Source organism: Suillus plorans (assembly GCF_016647745.1).
Source record: "Suillus plorans strain S12 chromosome Unknown HD556scaffold_35, whole genome shotgun sequence".
Lineage (NCBI taxonomy): Eukaryota > Fungi > Basidiomycota > Agaricomycetes > Boletales > Suillaceae > Suillus > Suillus plorans.
The window spans coordinates 411,105-431,665 of NW_024537419.1; the positions used below are offsets into that span (position 1 = coordinate 411,105).

The 20,561-nt window shown below is 49.0% G+C and overlaps 6 protein-coding genes across 6 annotated transcripts; 2 read left to right on the forward strand and 4 right to left on the reverse strand.

The window, feature by feature from the left end:
- Positions 1–3,328: 3,328 nt before the first annotated feature.
- HD556DRAFT_1309235 (uncharacterized protein) lies at positions 3,329–4,596 on the reverse strand (the record flags this gene model as incomplete). Its single annotated transcript, XM_041300250.1, has 7 exons — positions 3,329–3,450; positions 3,499–3,643; positions 3,703–3,753; positions 3,937–3,980; positions 4,023–4,095; positions 4,145–4,288; positions 4,543–4,596. The coding sequence occupies 7 exons, from the start codon at positions 4,594–4,596 to the stop codon at positions 3,329–3,331; spliced, it is 633 nt and encodes a 210-aa protein (XP_041159285.1).
- A 5,813-nt stretch (positions 4,597–10,409) lies between these two features.
- HD556DRAFT_1444386 (uncharacterized protein) lies at positions 10,410–12,066 on the reverse strand (the record flags this gene model as incomplete). The annotated part of the gene is made up of 5 exons (XM_041306777.1): positions 10,410–10,900; positions 10,948–11,227; positions 11,278–11,400; positions 11,450–11,875; positions 11,920–12,066. The coding sequence occupies 5 exons, from the start codon at positions 12,064–12,066 to the stop codon at positions 10,410–10,412; spliced, it is 1,467 nt and encodes a 488-aa protein (XP_041159286.1).
- Positions 12,067–12,469: 403 nt separating this feature from the next.
- On the forward strand, positions 12,470–13,265 carry HD556DRAFT_1309237 (uncharacterized protein; the record flags this gene model as incomplete). The annotated part of the gene is made up of 3 exons (XM_041300251.1): positions 12,470–12,568; positions 12,680–12,934; positions 12,984–13,265. The coding sequence occupies 3 exons, from the start codon at positions 12,470–12,472 to the stop codon at positions 13,263–13,265; spliced, it is 636 nt and encodes a 211-aa protein (XP_041159287.1).
- Positions 13,266–13,788: 523 nt separating this feature from the next.
- Positions 13,789–16,721, reverse strand: HD556DRAFT_1309238 (uncharacterized protein; the record flags this gene model as incomplete). The annotated part of the gene is made up of 7 exons (XM_041300252.1): positions 13,789–13,931; positions 14,122–14,774; positions 14,891–14,953; positions 15,000–15,093; positions 15,246–16,215; positions 16,263–16,396; positions 16,421–16,721. The coding sequence occupies 7 exons, from the start codon at positions 16,719–16,721 to the stop codon at positions 13,789–13,791; spliced, it is 2,358 nt and encodes a 785-aa protein (XP_041159288.1).
- A 973-nt stretch (positions 16,722–17,694) lies between these two features.
- HD556DRAFT_1309239 (uncharacterized protein) lies at positions 17,695–18,302 on the forward strand (the record flags this gene model as incomplete). Its single annotated transcript, XM_041300253.1, has 3 exons — positions 17,695–17,966; positions 18,007–18,122; positions 18,178–18,302. 3 exons carry the CDS (start codon positions 17,695–17,697, stop codon positions 18,300–18,302), a joined length of 513 nt encoding a protein of 170 aa, XP_041159289.1.
- A 294-nt stretch (positions 18,303–18,596) lies between these two features.
- Positions 18,597–20,548, reverse strand: HD556DRAFT_1309240 (uncharacterized protein; the record flags this gene model as incomplete). Its single annotated transcript, XM_041300254.1, has 8 exons — positions 18,597–19,039; positions 19,114–19,168; positions 19,366–19,422; positions 19,503–19,615; positions 19,667–19,714; positions 19,759–19,992; positions 20,046–20,241; positions 20,339–20,548. 8 exons carry the CDS (start codon positions 20,546–20,548, stop codon positions 18,597–18,599), a joined length of 1,356 nt encoding a protein of 451 aa, XP_041159290.1.
- Between the last annotated feature and the right edge of the window lie 13 nt (positions 20,549–20,561).

The window sequence follows — 20,561 nt, forward strand, 5'->3', positions numbered from 1 at the left end:
TCCTGAGTAGCCATTACACATATCCCCATCAGGACGAAACTCCATCGTAATTTCCGGAAGTTCCTCCGGAACTTTCCCGCACTCATCCGGAAGTTTCTCGCACTCGTCCGGAAAGTCCTTCCGAAGTTTCCCACGCTCCTCCGGAAGTCCTTCGGACTTCACTGGACTTTCTCCGGACTTCATTCTGAAGTTAAGGGCACATACTCGGGTAAGGGGCGCAGCGCACGAGCTGAAGCCAAGCCCCTTGGAATCAGTCCTACCCTTTGTGCACGGTCTTAACAGCGACCCTCTCAAGTAAGTACCATTAATCCGTCAATGACTTTAGCAATTCACGCAGTTCTTTTCAGCACCTTAATCCAAAACCTCAGAGGATACACTCTTCTGGGCACAGTAATGGCTTGGGGTGCTTATGTTGATGGCTTGGAGATGGCTGCCAAGCAAACGGGATTCAGGAGATATTGCAAGTGGCACGGTGTAGGAATACAACACAGAGTGGGGCTATACAAAGATGGCTCCAAACTGATATCTATATGTTGTGGTCTTGCACTGCCTAGTCTGCTATACTTGGTGAGACAAGTGCGTTCAACCCAGGGGTCTGCGGTCTGGGAATAGTTTTGGGGGTCAGTGAGTGATGTGGGGTCAATAGTCCGAGTGCGGGAAACAATGTCTGAAGGTATAATTATGATGTCCGATGCAAAAGTGTCAGGTCCGATATTTTCAGGGTTTCGGGTTATTGGGTTCGGGTTCGGGGTATCGGAAACTAATAGCAACGCTATAGCGAGCATCGGGAAAGTGAGAGGTGTGCGCAATAATAACGATGACGGATATGGGCGGTGAAGGAACGATGATATTCACAATGTCAACTAAGAACTACGAAATATCGGGTTTGACCCCTAAGCGTCGGAGAACGGCTCTCCTCTACTTGGATGATCGTAATGCTATGGGGAGTCCAATATTTATGTAGATACGTAGAAGGCTGGAACCCTATAGGCGAAAGTAGTAGTGCAATATTTTTGGGTCTGATGTCCTATGTAATAAGACATGAGGTGCTGCGGACATGTAATAATGTGGTCTACAATGTTAGTGATGGGAAAACAAGTAACTACGCACCTAGTGGGGCTAGCAAAATGACACAGGACATAGGTAGGACGAGTGCGCACAATATCCGATAGTCCAATGCGATGTCCGATGTCCGATGATTTTCGGGTTTGGTGCGTATTGAGTCGGATATGATAGGGAATGATTTGGGTAATGATTAGCATTGATGCACGCATCGGAAATTAGACCTCTACGAGGCCACAGAGATGTCAGTCTCTACAATGGGAACTTCCTGAAGTGCACCATCGACGAGGTCGATGATGCTGAGTATGTCCCATCTGGAAGCTCCAACAAGCAAGGGAGATGCCATTAATACCTGGTTACATTGTGTTTGATCATGATTCGCTCAATTTTCAGGTTTGTTTTCATACTAAATGCTTTTTTTTCCCTTTGTACAATGTACCACTTTGTTCTTAGTTTGTCAGGCTTACTACTACTAGTAGTACACGTGGTATGAATTGTCCTGCTCCAAATTGTGTGACTTTGGTTGAATGGTTGATTCATCATTGAAGGTGTTACTGGTACTAGTAGTACCGGTGTAAAGAGTTGATTCGTTGTAGGCGCTACAAATGTATTACCTTAGAACTCAATGTGCGAGTGTAATGCTCGTCCCAAAGAGACTGCCTATAGAATTATCTCTTGATATAAATGCAAGGGATATCTTGTTAAGATCAAAGGTGAAAACAGGAAGAGTTACCCAAAGTGCATCTCGAGTTCCGAAGATGCGTCCGAAGTACCGAAGTACTTGTCCAATGTGAGCAAAGGTGGTCCAAAGTCAAGAAACAAAGGTCCGAGGCTGTACGAGGTGTCCAATAGACATCCGATGAGCAGCGAAGGTTCCGAGAGAGAAATACGGTGGATGTGTCGAAGTGTGTCGAGATATGTCGAAGTATAAGACTTAATAGAGGTACCAAAGTACGACTAGACAAAGTCTATCAGAAGAGCTAAGAGATATCAAGATGCGAAATGGCAGCGGTCAGGCCAAACAATCGTTCCGAATGAACAAAAAGATCGATCGCGCGAAGTACGACTATCCAAAGTGACTCTACAAACTATGACTCGTAGCCAGGAAAGTGAAAGTGAAGTGCGAGTATCTGGCGAGTCAGATTATATCCTACAGTGTGAAAGTCCGGAATCTGCGTAGGCGAAACTAGTAGCGAGATAAGCTATCCGAAATGTAATAAGACTCAAGGCGAGCCGCTACAGAGATATGCATGTAATAGCACATGAGGCGTGTAGCCATACGTATTAATCAAGCTTTTCAATGTATGTGCCCCTAAGACATGATCAATAACAAATAAACCAATGTAAAAACGCACCAGCGAAGTCAAACGGACATGGAAAGGACATGGTACGGAGGATTGGACGTGTATACAGACCTCGGAAGGGAACGGATGACCTTCGGACTACTCGGACGAGTGCGTGGAACTCTCGGAAGGTAAAAGGAGTGTCAGGGAATATAAGTGTGAGACACATACAATTTAGGAAGGATACGCGACCAACGCCAGTCTGAGTGTTACACCGGGTTCAACTCCCATCAGCTGTATTTTTTTTTACAGTGTGAAGTTGCTGACATGAACTTCCACTCATCTGATAATTACTGTCTGTATTGATGTTATGAGATCCAGATTGTCTGTTCTCCTTGCTGATATGAGAACCTGATGTTGCTTACTGCTGTTTCATCTAATATTCCTGAAACCAATACTAGTCTGGGGGGCATATGGTCTGTGCTACTGAGGATAGGGAAATATGACCTTGTGTGCATCTAATCCCTCTGATTGAGCTGTAATCAGTACTATCTGAGGGACAGATATATTGTACTGTCTGCAATAATGTATTTGTGCCTCAATGGCAATATGATTAGTCTGTGGGTACTGATATTCTGCCAGGTAAAGTGTTTGTCTTGCTTATGCCATCTGATGTGTCTACTATTACTGCTGGTTGGGTGGACAAATAACACTGCTCTGCCTGTCCATTTAGGAATTTAATGGTATTGGCACCTCATTGCACTGATTAGGCTGTTAGTATTAATATTCTAATGAACAGACAGCCTGTACTATCTGATGGTATAGAGTCAGGACTCAATTATTATATGATAGGTCTGTTGGTATTGGTGTTCTGATGGAATATGTATGTGTTTTGCCTGAATGATCTGCCTGGTCTGATGTCAGACATATAGTATGTCATACTCTGAGGTAGGCAGCTCATTATGGCTATTAGACCATGCAGGTCAATCAGGGAAAATACAGGTTTCCTGATGTACATGCAGAGGAGCATTGTCAATTTGAGCATTGATGATCATTTGAATAGCACAATCCACTTCAGATAGACTGAGATACTGCTGGCACAATTCTACAGAAACAATCAGAGCATGTTAACAGATGAGGTATTAGGGCTTACTTTGTGTCTCGGAGTCGGAAGCATTACTCAATTTTGAGAACATTGTTTGAAAGGCCACAATAGCTTCATCATAGTGTTGTGTACCATGAAATGCTGCATGCTTCAACATGTATCCAATATGAGATGAAGGGTTGGATTTGATGACCTATATATCGCCAAAGTTGGCTATTAGTTACGAAATGGCCTGAGTAGGCGCCATCGTACCTTCTGTGCATCCAGAAGTGCTTCTATCCACAACATTTTCCCCAACTTGGCCTTGCTATGATTTGCAAAGATGATATTAGTCATAGAATCCAGGTCAATAGCTCTATCATAATTGCCTGCATTGAGGGTAATATCTCCATTGGTAAGACAGAGTGCACTGCATTCTTCCCTGAAAGCTGAGTAAAATGTTGATTAAGATTGTAGCCTGTGCCAAATTATGAATCCCAGACTTACCATTGGACCAGTCAAGTCTGCCTTGTTATTTTTACCACTTGAAGCTATTATGTATCGGTATGATTTCACGGCATCTGGAAGATTACCTGCCTGAAGAAGTGCATGACACTGTTTCTGATGTGTCTTTTGCCATAAGGACTTCAGGTCCCAGCCAAAGAGCTGGACAATACAGTTATGGACAGCATCATATATACATCATCTAACACACCATAGCGAAGTCCTTGTACATTTCATGAATGTCTGGTTTTGATGAGAAAGCGTCAGAGTTGATAGTGTCAGTGAAGTGGTCAGTGGCTTCATCATAACACATGCCATACAAGGCTTTGAATCCAAGTTGAACACATAGATATGCCTAATGTGCGAGTTGCAAGAATTAGTGTTGATGACATAATGTGCAGACCCTTCAGTCATTTTTCATGTAGAACTATGGCTCCGGATATGGTATTGGTGTAGAGACTGATATCTCTGTGGGCTTGCAGGGATCTAAATTCCCATCGTCCAAATCACTTCCTAATACAGTGCAACTCATATCTCACCTTGCGCACTTGAGCGCTTCGTCGGCCGCTTGCGTGCATGAGCGCATCAGTCGTGCATCGGCGCGCGCACCCTTGGTTCCGTCGCTTGTCCTCTGTCCATCCATTCCATGTCTGTTCGGTTCATTGGTGCGTATTCCCATCTTATTTCCATTTATTCTGACATAACTCCGGCGCTTATGGCCATATTTCGTATGTTTTCCGTCATGGACCCTTACATTACATATTATCTCGTATCCGCTTCACTTCTCGGTTCGCTTTAGTGCTTGACAGCACTTAACATTACTTAGTATATATACTCGCGCCTAAACTGTATTATGAGCATCTTTCTGCCCGCACATCATTGGACTCTAAGTCTAAGTTCTCCCTCATATCTCTTAAGTATCTAAGTAACAAATACGAGCGCTGCCGCCGCACATTACTAGAAACTCTGCCTATTAGTTTTCTGACTCATTAAAAAGTCACCATGCTCCACCACCCGCATGCGTGCACCGCTTCCGCTCAGCGCACGCTTCCGTTATAAGTCGCGCGTCGTCGCTCATTGTTGCCCACTGTCGCTCCTCATCGCACGCCTTACCAGGCTTGACCAAGTGCCCGGTCCAGTGTTTCCCTCCACATATACACTTAGAGGAACCTTCTCAGTAGCAATCTCCTTGGGTCGACACATATCTCACTCATCAAGGACTACTTGAGTTTCTCTCATATCACTATATAACCCCACTACCAATTCCTCACCTACAACTGGAGCCCACCGCGAGGGGATCATCTGAGAAAACTGGTAGGTTACTCAGGCCTACCAAAGAACGTGTCGCAAGGAACAAAGTCTTAGAAGAATTCCGAAGAGCGGTCGCCTCTTCGCGCTTATCCACCATTCAGGAAATTTTGACCCCGGTCAAATACAAGCGCCCACAGAACTTCTTGGAGCCTATGTGCCCCAACCTATCCCTATTGTCACCAAACCCATTTGCACCCGCGTCGCTGGTCACGCTGTTGCCCAAAGAATCAGTGCATGGCGAATCCTTGGACGACTTCGAGTCACACAACCATCCCTGCAACCTGCCACCCGGCGCGTTTGTTGAAACACCTAAAAATCCATTAGACCCAAACTTTATTTCTTTGTCTCCGCTTACCCCGCTAACCGTTGTAGAATCAACTATACAGAGAGGAACAAATGATGCTCCTGACTGTATCTATAATGTTGTGAGGTTGTGCGTTGCCTAGTCTGCTATACTTGAGACGACAAGTGCGTTCGACCCTAAAGGGGAAGCAAGTGCAGCAAGGATCTGGTAGTAGGCGCTGAAGGCACTACTGGTTGGCTAATGCGGAGTGCGTGAAAGCGCAGGTGCGCGCGACGAGGCGCGGGAAAGGGAAGGTGCGCGTGTGAGCGGAAATGAGAGAGAGTAAGAGTGAGTTTGCTTAAGTGATGATTAGATATTAGATGAGGTGAGAGATGCAAGCTGAGAGACGAGGTGCCAAAGAATAGATTGCAACTATATTCTGCTAGGTAGTAAGTGGGTAAGTGGGAGGTAAAGTGGAAAGTGAGTTAGGTGAGTAATATTATGTACTGCTGGCGCTTATATACGGTGCCTAAGCACTGTCATGCAGAGCCGAAGCGCTACCGAGTGAGGTATGTAAAGATATATGTAAGTAAGGGTCCATGATAAGAATAAAGGTGGTATGATATGCAAATAAGGGCAAATGGAAATACACGCACTAGAGAACTTGGTGGACAGTGGATGGATGCTTCTGGATGGTGGGCACTATAGGGCGCTCAAGCGTGGGAAAGCGCGCGCATATACCTCGTGAAGTGTGGGAAGTGTGTGCGCATGTTGCGCGTTGCGCGGGAAAGCTGCGCCTCGTAAGGGAATAGCTGCAGATAGCATACAGAGTGATGCTGCAAGTTCGTGCTGTGTACTCCCTAGTGAAAACTGCCATATCACACAATGAGAGGCATGAGTCTCTACACTGTTTCTAGCGCGACCGTCAAAGAAGAACCTTCATCTCGGATTCATGCGCTGCTAACAAGCGTAGCGCCTGTTGTTAAAATGGAACAAACGGAACCCCTAATCGGGCTGACCTCTATTCGGAACCGCGCCGCCATATTTATCCCTCAGTTTGCTCAAGCAGGACCATCAAATGTCATACTTCCAACGCCCACCATAGCCAAGCCTCAACCTACCAAACCTCAACCAGTCAAAATGTCTTTGACTATCAGAATGCCGATCCGCGGTTCGGACAAAGCACCAAAGTTCGACAGCATGGTGGAAAACCTCCTCGTGTTCATTGAGGATTATGAGTCATGCGCCGATGACGCGAACCTAGTCGGGGGAGACCGAATCAAAGGTATCATTCGCTACTTGCCTAACAGCGAGCGCGCACTCTGGTCTGGAATGCCGGAGGCAAAGTTAAGCAATTACGACACTTTTATCGATGAGGTAAAGAAAATGTACCCCGGCTGTGAAGGCGAAAAGTGCTATGTCATATCCGACCTTCAATCGGTTGCGCGCAAACACACGGCCCTACCAATGCCTTCGCTCACCGAGCTTGGCAATTACCGCCGCGCATTCAGAGAGATCGCTGATTCCTTGATCGCAAAAGATCACATAGGTAAGGCGGAACGAAACCGCATGTGGCTAGAAGGTTTCCCAAGCAATGTTCAAGCACTGCTTCACACGCGCTTAATGATTAAGTTCCCGGACCACCATCCGCGCGACCCTTACCCCTTTGCAGATGTGGACGCAGCCACCAAATTCTTGATTCCAGGAATGGGAGCCGTGACTCCAGAAACCATTGGAACATCGGTATTAATGCCGTATCCAAGCGCTGCCACACCGGCGGTAAAGGTGCTGCAACAACCGGCACAAGGTACAGTTGTCAAACAGGAGTACCAAGCGCGACGACCCAGCGGTTCACCACCAAGCAGTTGCATGTTCTGCGGAAAGAACGATCACTTCTTGAGCCGCTGCCAAGAAAAGGACGCCTACATTAGTGCCGGCAAGTGTAAGGTACACCAGACATCGATGAAACTGGTATTGACCAGTGGAGATTGGATCCCTGGACGCGCAAGCGACGGTACCTTGAAGGATCGGCTCAATAGGTATCACTCGAACAAGCAGGCGAACGAAGCGCTTCCCAGCTCTAGTGTTACCGCAGCGCTATATGTTCGTGTGTCGTCGGATGTCGACGTCGTACTAGACATAGACCCGTCCACGTTCATTCACACCATCGCAGAATCCGAGTCTGATATAGATGAGGAGGAAGTAGATGTGTTACACGCCGCGCAAGCACTTGCACTTGCAACCGCCAGACACAATACCAAGCGCGGGTCAGCAAAAGGCGAAGGTAAAGGAAAGAACGTCAAGTTTGATGGTGTAGAAATCACCAGCAAGTATTGCGCGAAGCCAGCACCCGCATCTAGGCAAGCCACTGTAACAGAGGAGATTATCTCTCCTGCTGTCCAAGCTTCGTCAAGTAAAGGGAAAGCGCCAGAAGTCGTGAAAGCAATAACCGTGCCAGTAGCGGCCAAATCATCTGCGAAAACGCGCAGGGTAGCCGCCGCTCCCACAACTTCATCTTCATCCTCACCCGGTATAACGCACACTGACCTAGCAGATTCGACAACACCAACGGCAACACCTTCAGCAAAAACGGCATCATATTGGTACTCTCATGGCTTAGAGGACAAGGACACTGATAAGCGCATCCTCGAGTGCCTGCTGGATACCAATTTAAGTATTTCGACAAGGGAACTATTCGCAATATCGCCCAATCTCCGCAAGCAATTCCGCGACCTCACCACCACCAAACGTGTCACAGTCGGCACAGTATCAGTTAATGAGCTAACAGGACACCTGGTTTCAGACGAATGGATGCGCGACTATGACGCTAAGCGCTTGTGAAGCGACGATGGCTGAGTTGTAGCGGACCATTTTGGAGCCCCTTCAGTGACCTAACCCTGTAAACATGGTCAGCCCACCTTGACATTTCTTCCGAGTGACATGGGCCAGCCCACCATGGGCCCACCTTATCATGGTATGTCATTGTGTTCGAGTGGGCCTGTGTATGCCATGTAACCCATGATTATGAGTAGGCCTACTGCACATATTCATTGAAATGTTGCAGTGGGCCCACATGAGTCTATATGGGCATACATTGTATTAGAGGTGGGCCCATAGTACACTGGAAAGGTATTTCCCCTAGAGTTTCGAGTGGGCCCATGTATTTCAGGTCTGTCTACAGGATCACCGGCGCAATACGGGGCGGCGAACAACACAAGTTGCACCGGCGAATGCAAATAAGATGTGCAACCGCCAGGATCATGCATGTCATCACCGGCAGGCGAGAATGATATGTCAAATCTGGCGCAATTATCATCATCGCAACCGGCGATGAATTACACTGGCGCCCAATATGATAGATTCATTAAAAACGGCGAGCAGGAATTATTGCTAAAATTAGATTGAGCACAACCGCCGGCGATTGGGTATTTTTTAACCAGGTGAACAGTGGTGCGAATCACAACTAGATCACAATTAACAACCAGCGAGTTATTGGAAATGTCACCGTGCATCGGCGATGTTGTCCGGCGGGTGCTCCTGATGTGCTGGCCTGTCATACGTGTGGGCCCACATATCAATTCTAACGATCGGGTGGGCCCACGAGGTGTTGCATCGCAATGGCCGAGCCCGCAGAATGTATGTCCATGTAGCGTGGGCCTGCCATCAGCTGATAAGTGGGTTGGGCCCATTTCTCTTCCACGCCATGGAAGGGTGGGCCCGGGCCAGTTCCATGGTTTGTAGGGCTGGCTGAGCCAATTTCAATATGCCCATGGGTGGGCCCGCCTGTGATGTGACAGATGGGCTGGGCTCAACGGCATTTACCTGGACAGGCGAGCAGGCCTGGGAAACTGCAAAGATGATACGGGTGGGCCGGGCCAATACATCACGCTGCTAAAACGTGGGCCTGCCGGTTAGCTGTTACATGAGCTGGGCCCGATCTCAGTCAACGGGATAGGCGGACAGGCCTAGTGGATCGCGTGGACACTAGGGGTTGGCCCGGCAGATGTGCTGTCGCTAGCGAGTGGGCCCATTCCATCCCTTCATACGCATGGGCTCATACAGATGCTCCCCTGCATACCGGTGGGCCCCGGCGGTGTATTCTGGGGTCAGGAGTGGGCTGATGCACGCCAGATCGATAGAGTTGGCCTATGCGAGGTACACAACAGACGCGGGTGGGCCCATGTGACACCATATCCCGAAATTGATGAGCAGGGGTGTAACCATGGCCTTCTAATGCTAATGAGTAGAGATACAATCGAATCCGTGACGCCGGCAAATGTGACAGTAAATCCAACAGAATAGCGGCGATATCATGCTTAATTTTCATTGCATCACAGTGTACGCGGCGGCCAAGCATAGTTGAACAGGCGAGGAATGAAAATGCTGCTGTCGGCTGGTCTCGCCGGCGAGACATGTACGGCAATTCACAATGCCGATGAAACATGGCAGCCAAGCACAATTGAACAGTCGAGAAATGAACATGCTGCTGTCGGCTGATCTCGCCGGTAGCATATGCACGGCTACTCACAATGCCGATGAAACACGGCAGCCAAGCACAATTGAACAGTAGAGAAATGAACATGCTGCTGTCGGCTGATCTCGCCGGTAGCACATGCACGGCTACTCACAATGCCGATCAAACACGGTGACCAAGCATAATTAACAGGCGAGAAATGAACATGTTGCTGACAGCTAATCTCGCCGGCAGGACATGACCGGCCAGTCACAATGCCGGTGAATCAAGCATGGTGATGTGGGCAGATATCCATATTCACAGGTATATTTACAATTGTTGGGACACAAAATTGTTATCCACACTAAACTACAGTGGGTATATATTGTATTGTACATTACATGATATATTTACGCTGGCATTGTGCAATTACATTGCCGGCTCACCAGAAACATTAGAGTCCTCCGCCTCAGGAGTCTTGATGGCGATTGGCAAGCATGCCGAATCCTCGTCATTGGCTGGACCAGCAGCCAACTCATCAGACTCATCAGCGGCGATATCTGTGGGGGGCGCCGAGGAAGGTGGATTGACGAGGCGGTGAATGTCGGCGATCTTGCCGGCGAGCAGATCAGTGCGGTTGTCTTGCGCATCCAAGCGCGTGTACGCAGCTTGTTGCAGCTGGTCGCCTGCCACCACCTGCGCTACCAGGACTTCGACGGTCGAATGAAGCCTGGCAACTTCCAGCTTCAGCGCTTCCATTTCCTGGTCATGGGCGACACAGGATGGCGGCAAGATGGATGATGGGCCGGCGGCCTTGGGATCGTCCAGCGTTTGGGACGACTCGGGATTGGCAACCGCCGGTGTTGCAGGAGGCACCAGCTCTTCCTCGACCAATGGGCTGGCGTCTGGAGCTGGATCTTCTAGATTGGGAGTTAGTATGTCTTCAGCGCTGTAGCAATCATCTTACCTTGTATCGGCGAAGGGCGGCGCCGGGACTGAGAACGCGCTTGGCGGGCAGCCAAGGACTTGCCTTTGGCTGAGGGAGGGTTGGAGCCTTTCCCACCGCAACGAATCTTGAGGCGGCTGCACAGCGCACAAACCTTCAATGTCCGGCCGTTATTCTTGTTGAAGCCCTGACGGCAGATGAGATCGCGGGCCACACATTGGCCACAGCGAGGAGCCCATGTGGGCGCCAAAGTATCGGCGAACTCATCTTCCGTCAAGATGGCACCTGAAAAGTTCGTAATCTGTGCCGATGGGGAGTCAGATAAGGCGACAACAATATGATCCAACTTACTTTCTTAGCGCCCATCTTCGGCGCGACCGTGATAACGCGCTCTTCATCGGCGTCCATCTCGTCCTCGGTAGTGACCTCTACATACCGGTCGGATTTGCGAGATGGTGGGTCTGCAACTTTGGGCTAGAGGTACCATCAATCGAAGCTCACGCGTAAAAAGTTAGAAACTTACTTTAGTTGGCGGTGGGGCCACCTCGTCAGAGTCCTCATCAAGCTCATCATCGGTCGTGATGATAGCCCTGGACTTGCCGCGCTGCTTCTTGGAGATTGCCGGGCGGCTTCGGCTACGGGCGCTAGAGGCCCGGGGACGCTTGCCACGCTGAGTTCCTCGCCCCCGTTCTTTGGCAGGCAAGGCGGGAGCTTTTGAGGCGCCGGCTTGAGGGGACGGCGACCGAGACTCACTTCCATAATGGAGTGTGGCGGGGAAGAGGGGATGGCCTTGAGTTCGGCAATCATCCCCTCCGATCTGTGTCCACACAGGCGGGCTGCTGATGCCGGAGTTGTCGCCGTCCACGTGCTCCTGCAATTCGGCAGCGGCCGACAGGATTAATGGTGACAAGACTGTCACCAAAGCGCCATGTGTCATGAAGACCTCAGTCTAAAGAGCAATGAGACACGCCACACAAGCAAAGAGAAACTTACTATTGCCTGCGCCATGTTGGTGGCAAGTGAGATATGGTTCGAATCCTTGGGCTGCAACTGGCAGGCTTGCCCAAGGATATGTTCAATCTTATCCGACAGATCGCGGAAAGATTGGTTAGCGGTGGCTATGCGGGTTGTTGGAGACATGGTGGTAGTAGTAAGATGAGGAACGGCGACAAACAGAACACAACGTAATATATACAAATTTCATTTGGCCACAGTGGCGGTTGATTATGTCATTTTCCCATTGTCCGCCCACAGGTACCGTACATTCAATTGTACAAGACCTTCTCCACAAAGACCACTGTTTACACTCAATGTGCGGTGACCGTTCACCATTAGTAGCATGCTGCACAATGAATTTGTGGATCTCCAAGGATGTGGCCAAGTGCCAATCAAAGATACCCGCCATGAGAATTCAAATCCCGACCCATTAATCTATTTAAACCCTGTTTTGTACACATTGCGAGGTCAAAATTCATTCTCCCACCCATGTCTTCCCAACAAGACTTAGAATTTACCTTGAAGGATTTCACACAAATTTTCGAGCATGCTGGATCCCGCCTGCTCACCATTCGCATTGAGCTTGAGAAAACAAAGCTCACAATATCGCTGGACGATCGGCGAATATCTGAATTGGGACATTGAAGTAAGTTCAACTTGTCCTATTTTGCACAGAGGTCAATTGAACTTCCAGGCTTACACACTCCCTTGAATGGCATTTTGCGCCGGGTTGTCTTTCAACCCGCCACTTTCAAAGCACCTCCGTCACATGGTCGGCGTGCTGTCAATGAAACAGCTCAACATGCTGAAAGATTATGCGGAGGTGTATGACACATTCCTCAGTTTGCCGGTTTCGCCATCCGGGCCATGGACTAAGGGCCGCCGCGTCCGGGAGTATCGCCATGCTTGGTGGACGGACCTTGCGACCATCAAGCTGGATCGAAGGTTCTTGACAACCTATCCGGACGGCCATGAGGTGAAGGAATGTGTCACAGCACATTTTGTGCAAATGGTGAGTCATTGACTTCGCATGGATGACAACTAACAAACACCGGTTGCAGTTTGAGGGAGACGCCTTAGTCACACCGGCGACACTGGTTCAAGCAATGTCAACACCAATTGCTCAACAGCTAGCCACCATCCGCGCTGAGGCTAGGGAAGAAGGTGAATATCTTTTAAAGATGTTGGAAGACAAGGTTCTAGAGGCGAAGATGGTGGCAGCCACTATGCTGAGATTGGACACGGCATTAGGGGATGATGTACTGCAAGCCATCACGGCGTCCGACAAACTAGTGAAGTATTTGAAAAGAGAGGTGACAGGAATAAACAGCCGGTTTGAGTAGTTAGCTTGAATGTGCTCCATGTAGTAATAGTTAGAGATTCCAACCTATGGCTGTCTTGACAGGAATGCCGGTTCAATGGCTCATGCATGCAAATCAACAACTGGCCATACCGGTCTCATTTCATCTATAACAACTTGTAGGCATGGCGGTCAATCCTCATCATTGCCGAAGTTGCACAATCCTGCGAAGCGACATCGCCGGGCAGGACAAAACAATGGCAGTGTGCTCCAGCGATATACCGCCAGCCTGACCAATCTCAGTTAAGTTACTGGCTCACATGGTCCTGGACTTAATATTCACGCAGGAGACCTGGCAGGAAGGCAACTGCAATGCTGCTTGACCACTTTCCGGCAACTTTTCAGACAGCTGATAGCAGTGCTGCCGGACATGCCCTGATCGTGGACATAGATTGGCTACCATTGCCGACGAACCTCCGGCCACGCCGATGGGTATCATCCTGTGTGCTTCGGCTGACAGTAAACTAATCGAGCATATATTGAAGCAGCCTTTGCCGTTCACTATACTAGTGTGTTACACCGGCGGCCATGCAGCCATTCGCCCGGTTGAATGAATCTCTCGCCTCTCCGAACAGACGCTGATAGATTTTGCACTGCCTCTCCGAGTATGCCACATGTCCATGCTTCTGGGCTAGCTTCGAGATGGCACCTGAGACTGGATCCATTCATCGGCCTTCCGAAGCAAAAAGTTACATGTCCAATCCATTTCATGCTGAACAAGCAACAACTCTTCTGCCCATCGGTCCTCTCATAGCCTTGGCACGAAGCCAGTGAACACGGTAAACTGCAACATCGGCGTTATAAGCGCCGCTTCCACGGAGTATCGGTGACCTGCTCACACTCATTCAGCCAGTCACTGCTATCGGAGTCCCCTTCGACATCCAAAGACCAAAACCAAGCTAACACATTGTTCCTCTGCCCTCTTGAATTTGGATCGGCGATGGCAGTACTGACCTTGAGATGCTCCCTTGTCAACAGTTGGTATCTCTTGAGCAGTGCATCATCTGTGCTGAGTCTGCACAATTGCGATCGGCATTTTGAATAGATACTTGCATTGATGCTGACCGCCCTGTCCACTGAATGAACTTGAGCCCAAGCTCTGGTAGACAACACTTGTGATTTTGCTACTCTGACAGTCTTCCGGAAAATGACCACCTTGTCAGCCAAATGCACCCTGATGTGGTGCAGGGCATCATTCGCCTGACCTTGCCAGAGCGTGAGTTCCTGATCGGCAATATCAGCAATGCTGAGGGCCGCACATTTCTCTAGCCCCAAATTGGAAGGCAAAGGAATCACCCCCTTTTCTGGCTCAAACGCTCTAAGCTTGGTGTCCATATCTTCTTCAGCGTCTTCTTGAAGTATTAACAGATCTGGTTGCATGATCTGCATGTCATTGTCGCCTAAGTCCTCGCTGAGAATTATTGCTCTGGCCGCCGTCCAGCGATCGATATCCCATTGCAGGGTATCACGTCGGTGACCAATCAGCCAATCACTGAGTATCTGTTGCCTGATGTCTGAGCTTTCTCATATCCATCTGCAGCGTGACCTGGGCTTCCTCGATAGCAAGGCCCTCTGCCAGCCACTGTTGCCTGCACCTCTCCGGCACACCTCGCCAAGCCGCCGGCCTTGTGCCAGTTAACAACCTTAACTCTTGCTGTTTTCTGGTCAGCGCTGTGCAAGAATCAGAACTGACTGTCCGTACAAGAAGTCTACATACCTTTGCTGCAGTTGAACTTCATAAATGTCCATTGCTATTGGATCATGGCGCCACTGTTCATGTGCCAACCTCTCTTGGGCCTCCCAATCTTTGACTTTATCGGCATCAGGCACTCTCATCAAGGCCGCTCAAATGCCATGTTGCTGTCGGCGACCCCTTTCATAGCTTCCTTGTATTTTTGGCAAAGCAATTTGCCTGTATGGTCTCTGCTGTCAGATTCATGCACAGAATAAATGAGACACCCACTCATTCTGATCATTTTCATGAAGTTGCAATCATTCATTTGGTAATCCAGGCATTCTTTTCGGTGAGGAGTTCCCATGCCACAGGCTGCCAGTGAGATTATATTTAACAGCACCCATAATGTCTCTATGATCTTGCCATCGATCCTGGCTGCGCCTTGTATGAAATTGGAAGCATATCTGACATAGCAGCTGTCTTGATGGCCATGGATATGCCAAAGTCCAATACCGGGGGTGATTTCCAGCTCATCATGCATCTTCAGCAATGGACTGTCGGTGATGCGGTCCTGGAGGTGCTTATGATACTGACAGTTCACATCATAGAAGGTCAATACACAGCGGATGCCCTTGGTGTTGAGTTTCAACGCCTCGCACAGCGCATAATCCATATTCATCTGTCTGTTGATGGTTGGCGATAACGCACACAGTCTGAGTGATTGTACACATCTTTCTCCCTTCTGAAAATCTACCATGGCGTGCGGGACAAAACAGCCATGCCTCGCAGATGCGCATCTGCCGATGCTGGTGGCCTCCAATCTGTGATGAGATGCATTTGCCAAATTTACTGCGTGGTGGTTGTTGCACTCTGAGCGTTGCATGGCATCCTTGGCAATGGCCAAATGCTCCTTGTACAAGGCATTGCCGACCATGAAGCCACGACCATTCATGAGAGACACTTCATCGGCGGGATTTGTGGCATGAAGATGCTTGGCTTTGAAGTTTCTGTCCATGACAAGCGATCTTATGTATAACAAACTCAGAGTCTCTTGACCAGATCCATTGTTAGCATTGATGTCCTCAGTGGTGCCTCTGGCAGGCAATGTGACATTAATTCCCAGCTGAGGACATGCCGGAAAAAAGAGGGCTAGATTGCCAGGTCTCACTTCCTTTTCCTCATGGCCGAAGCCATTCCACTTCAGGAGCTTCAACTTCTGCCATTGTCTTGCCACCCTCATGAGCTCCCAGTAATGGTCCTTTATGACAATTAATGAAATGGCAGATGGTGCACCACAAAGCTCACCAGCACCAAGTGAGGAAAGACACTTGTGGTCATCCTCCTTAACTTGCTGTAATAATTCATCGCCAAAGTCCCGCACTCCAGGTTGTCGAGTGAGAAGTCATTCAAGACATCGAAGGTAAATGCTGTCTTTGGTTCTATGAATGACGCCAGAAACAAACCCATGTTAAACAACTGTATATCAGCGGTGTCGGCCTCTGGGCATGTGCAATACTTGATGATGTGGGTATGTACTCCGGACTTGTCAACTATTGTTATCATGGCCTTGTTGTTCTTAATGAACAGCACACCAGTTGGTAGGTCATGGGCCTCCTTTGTGCTCTGCTCAGCATTTGGTTCATTCAATGTGCTCTCGGCATCCGTATCATTGGAATCTCCTTCCCCTGTAGTGAACAGAGCTGATTCCCCTACATCATCATCCCATGGGCATGCATTTCCTTCATGTCCAAGCCAGATCACCATCCCACTCTTGACCAAGCAACTTTCCTCAAAGAACAAGCCTGTCCATTGGCTAACCCGATGAAAGGAAAGCCTCTGGTGCTGGGTTCTGCAACAACTTGTGCAAAAGAGAGGCTCACTGAAGCATCCATGGCATTTATAGACACCATCTGTCCCACAGATGATACATGACCTATCTGATGGAACTTATCTTTCAAGGAGTATGTCAAGATATGCTTTGGTCTTTGGGACCCATTGATGTATATAGTCATTTTGACTCTGAATACAGATCAGTGGTGAAATAGAGGTGATATCGGTGGATGGTTCACCAGGGACTTTGGCAGGTGCAGTGGAGTCACCATGTGATCACCAAGGTCGCCTGAAAAGTCATCTCCCCTATGGTAAAGCATACCATAAGATTCCTGCTTTGAGGGAGACTTAGTAGGGGTTGCTGGAACCGATCTACTAATGATAGGTCTCTCCACCCATTTGCTGACCACCTTTCTTGTCCTATATGTTCTCTGCCATTCCACCACTGCATACTTACATTTTGGAGTCCACTCTTGTAGTTTAGAACCTCCCATTTGTTGAGCCCAGTACTGTATAAGAATCTGTAAGAATGACAAGTTTCAATTGACCGATGCAACATGGTCATATCAATTAATCACCATTGGTTACAAGTACATAATAAGAATTATAATATAAGCCAAACCGAGCAGAACACAGCAATCATATCCACTATATATCCATGATATGAACTGTAATATAGCGTGAATGAACTGAGCAGAACAGAACAAAACCATGGAACACCAATGACAAGTCAACCAACTGTTGTTGAGTCTGGAAAGATTCACCATCACCATCCTTTATAACACAATATGCCAAGAAGTGAATCTCCTATCGTGGTTCCACAAAAAAAGGTTTGCTTGCAGAAGGCTGAAGTGTTGGTCCTCAGAGCCCACCTAGAAGACTGGAAGTCTGTGAAAGGACAGGAGAGATGGCTGGAAGCGAGGGGATAATTACCAAGTGGCCGAAGGCAGCAAAGACAGTCATTAATTGTTTGTCAGCAGAGGAGAGAGAGGAAGCAGAGGCCATGGCAGAGAAGTGGAACAACGAAGCGGTGCTGCCAGATATTCAGGCCGAGGTCGCTGAGAGCAAGGGCGCCGACATGATCGAGCATTTCGCGACTGAAATATTCAAGAAAGCCGGAATGAGGGTCTGCATCCTATCCGCTTGGAAGGACAGCCAAGGCAAGCTTATGTTGGGAGGGTGAGTGTCATCTCCGATCAATTGGTGATTTATTCAACAGTGACTGTAGCCACGACTTCAATGAACAGTTCAGGGATGGGGAGAGCTTTATCAAGACAAGGGATTGGGACGGCATTATCATGCCTGAATGGGTGGAATATGTGGGGGAGCAATTTGGTGAGGCCATGTGAATGTCTTACTGGCGAGCATACTGAGACAAATGAATGTTTAGATGGCGAGGACGATGGGGAACCCCAGATAGTGAAATCAAAGAAACAAGTCGCCAAGAAATTAGTTGAACTTGATGAAGATGCTAATGGGTGCCTGATTCTGCCCGACACAACGGGTTGGAAATGAGCCAAACAACAGCACATGATTTGGTCTTTCTTGATGAAGCTCTATAGTACTTTGTTTTGCTCTGTCAGATTGTATATCATTCTGATTCTTAACAGGAATGTGCTCTGGCGAAGAAAACCTGAAAGTGGTGGTGCCATGTGGGGATGTAATCCATGACCCATGGGCGTTCTTTGACGGCGCCCATTGGCCGGCAGCATGCAGCTCAAGGAGCCATCCAAGATGGATAAAGCAGATGCCACCACCATACTAGATTTCTGGTTTGACTGCCAGAAAAACGACATGCAACCGGCCTTCTCATTCAAGGCCTGGAAAGATTTCGATGGTGAGATGCAAGAGGCAGACTTGTGGCCACTCAGTGCCCACCATGCCAATGCCACAAAGCAGAGCATAGGGAAGGGTAAGGGCAAAGCCAACCCTAAAGCTAACCGCCGCTGTGTGGTGGAGGATAGCAATTTGGAGGACCGAGTTGGACAGTGATCTTGGAGAGGATGGTGTTAGTCCATCCAGTGAAGATGAGGAAGCACCATCCACCGGTGGAGAGCCCGAGATTTCGCCGCCCCCAAAGGTCGCCTTGCCGACCAAGAAGAAGTGGGCTGCAGGTTCATGCTGGGATACCAGACAAGTTGTCGCCAAGGTCGGCGGGGTTTTGAATCCTCCGATGAAAGGTTCTATTCCCTCCGGACAGCCTCTCAAGTCACAGGGAATACCATTGAAGGCGCCGGCCACATCTTTAGTGCCTGGAACTAGAAGCAAGGAGGTCGCATATACATCAAATGAGCCTCCCAAGAACTTGAAACGCCGTGGCACTCACGCCGTGAGTGACACGCCGGCAAAGCGAACCAGGAGTAAAACCACTGTGCCGGAAGCTTCAAGGGCCAAGCGTGGCAGGAAGTAATCATTATGTCATATTACATCTGTAGGATACGCCGGCATGAAATACAAAGCACACTGTCCGCCGGTGCACATCGGTATAACTCATTGGCAATGTGCCGTTAACATAACATTGGTGGTACTCAAGAAATAGCCGTGACTAATTGAAAGATATACTGTATGTACTACTGACTACCGCGGTCCTCTCTGCTGTCTCAACCTCATTTGCGAGACAGTCCATAAACGAAAGCTGGCGTATGTGGTGCTCAGATGCATGATGAAGGGTGATAAGATCTTTGAAGATCCTAGTCAACCGATCTCTGGACTCACAGAACGCCAATAATACAGCGCGGTTGCTGTCAAGACATCTGCCGGCATGGGATCTCGGACATCATCGCCGGGCCTAATGAGGCTACCCAGCATTGTTTGGGCGAGTCGATCAACTGTAAATAAGTCAGTACAGTTGGAAGAGTCATGTCAGTTGCGGGACTTACATTCATCCCCATTGAGCCGTTTCACAATGTCAATGGCAGCCTTCTCAGCTCGCCGATAAGGCGTCCGATGGTGTCTTGGCGGGTCACTTGACTGGCGGGATTGAGTTTCCGTCGTTTGGCAGCGGGGAAACCACCCTCCCAGTTCGGCAAGGCCTTTGGCGTGTAAGGGTCTGACTCGGGAGCCGGTGCTGCCTCTGGCACAGCGGCTATGTTAGGCGCCGGTATTGCCATCGGCACCGGTGCTGCTTGTGGCACGGCGGCTGTAATAGGCGCCGGTGTCCATTCCCCTACCTTTGCTGGTGGGACCTTACAACCGAACTGGAATGCTAGAATTGTGGTTAATCTTCGGATAACTCATGCATATAGATGAGCGACTTACGTTTATTATTATGGTCAAACCCAACATGGGTAGCAACAGCCGCTGTTGTTGAAGGTGGCTGTTTCCAGCCAAAGTTGAACTTGGCTGGATGTTCGGCCGCCGGTGCCTGAGGAGGAGTTAGGGCAGCGGCGGAGACATGGGTCTCTTGAGAGGGATTACCGACACTGGCACTCCATTGTCGGGAGTGTTGGAACCGCTACGGCGGGTGCGCCGGACATCCTGCGGCGAGTGCAGTGAGGGTAGAATCTCACTCTCCACACTCATCCGAAGTTGAACGGTTGAGATGCCTGAACCGGCGGCTTCTCTGTGGCAATGGACCGAGTCCAGCCAAAATTGAATGTTGTGGGAGCTGGGGAAGATGGTGTGCGCTCCGAGTCGACTGCCGCTGGGCCTGGCGTGTTAAGTGGTTGGCCTGCCGGACCTGCCGGCTTCTCTGTGGAATGGGATGGGGTCCAGCCAAAGTTGAATTTTGTTGGAGTTGGGGAAGGTGATGTAGGGTCCATTGCCGCTGGGCCT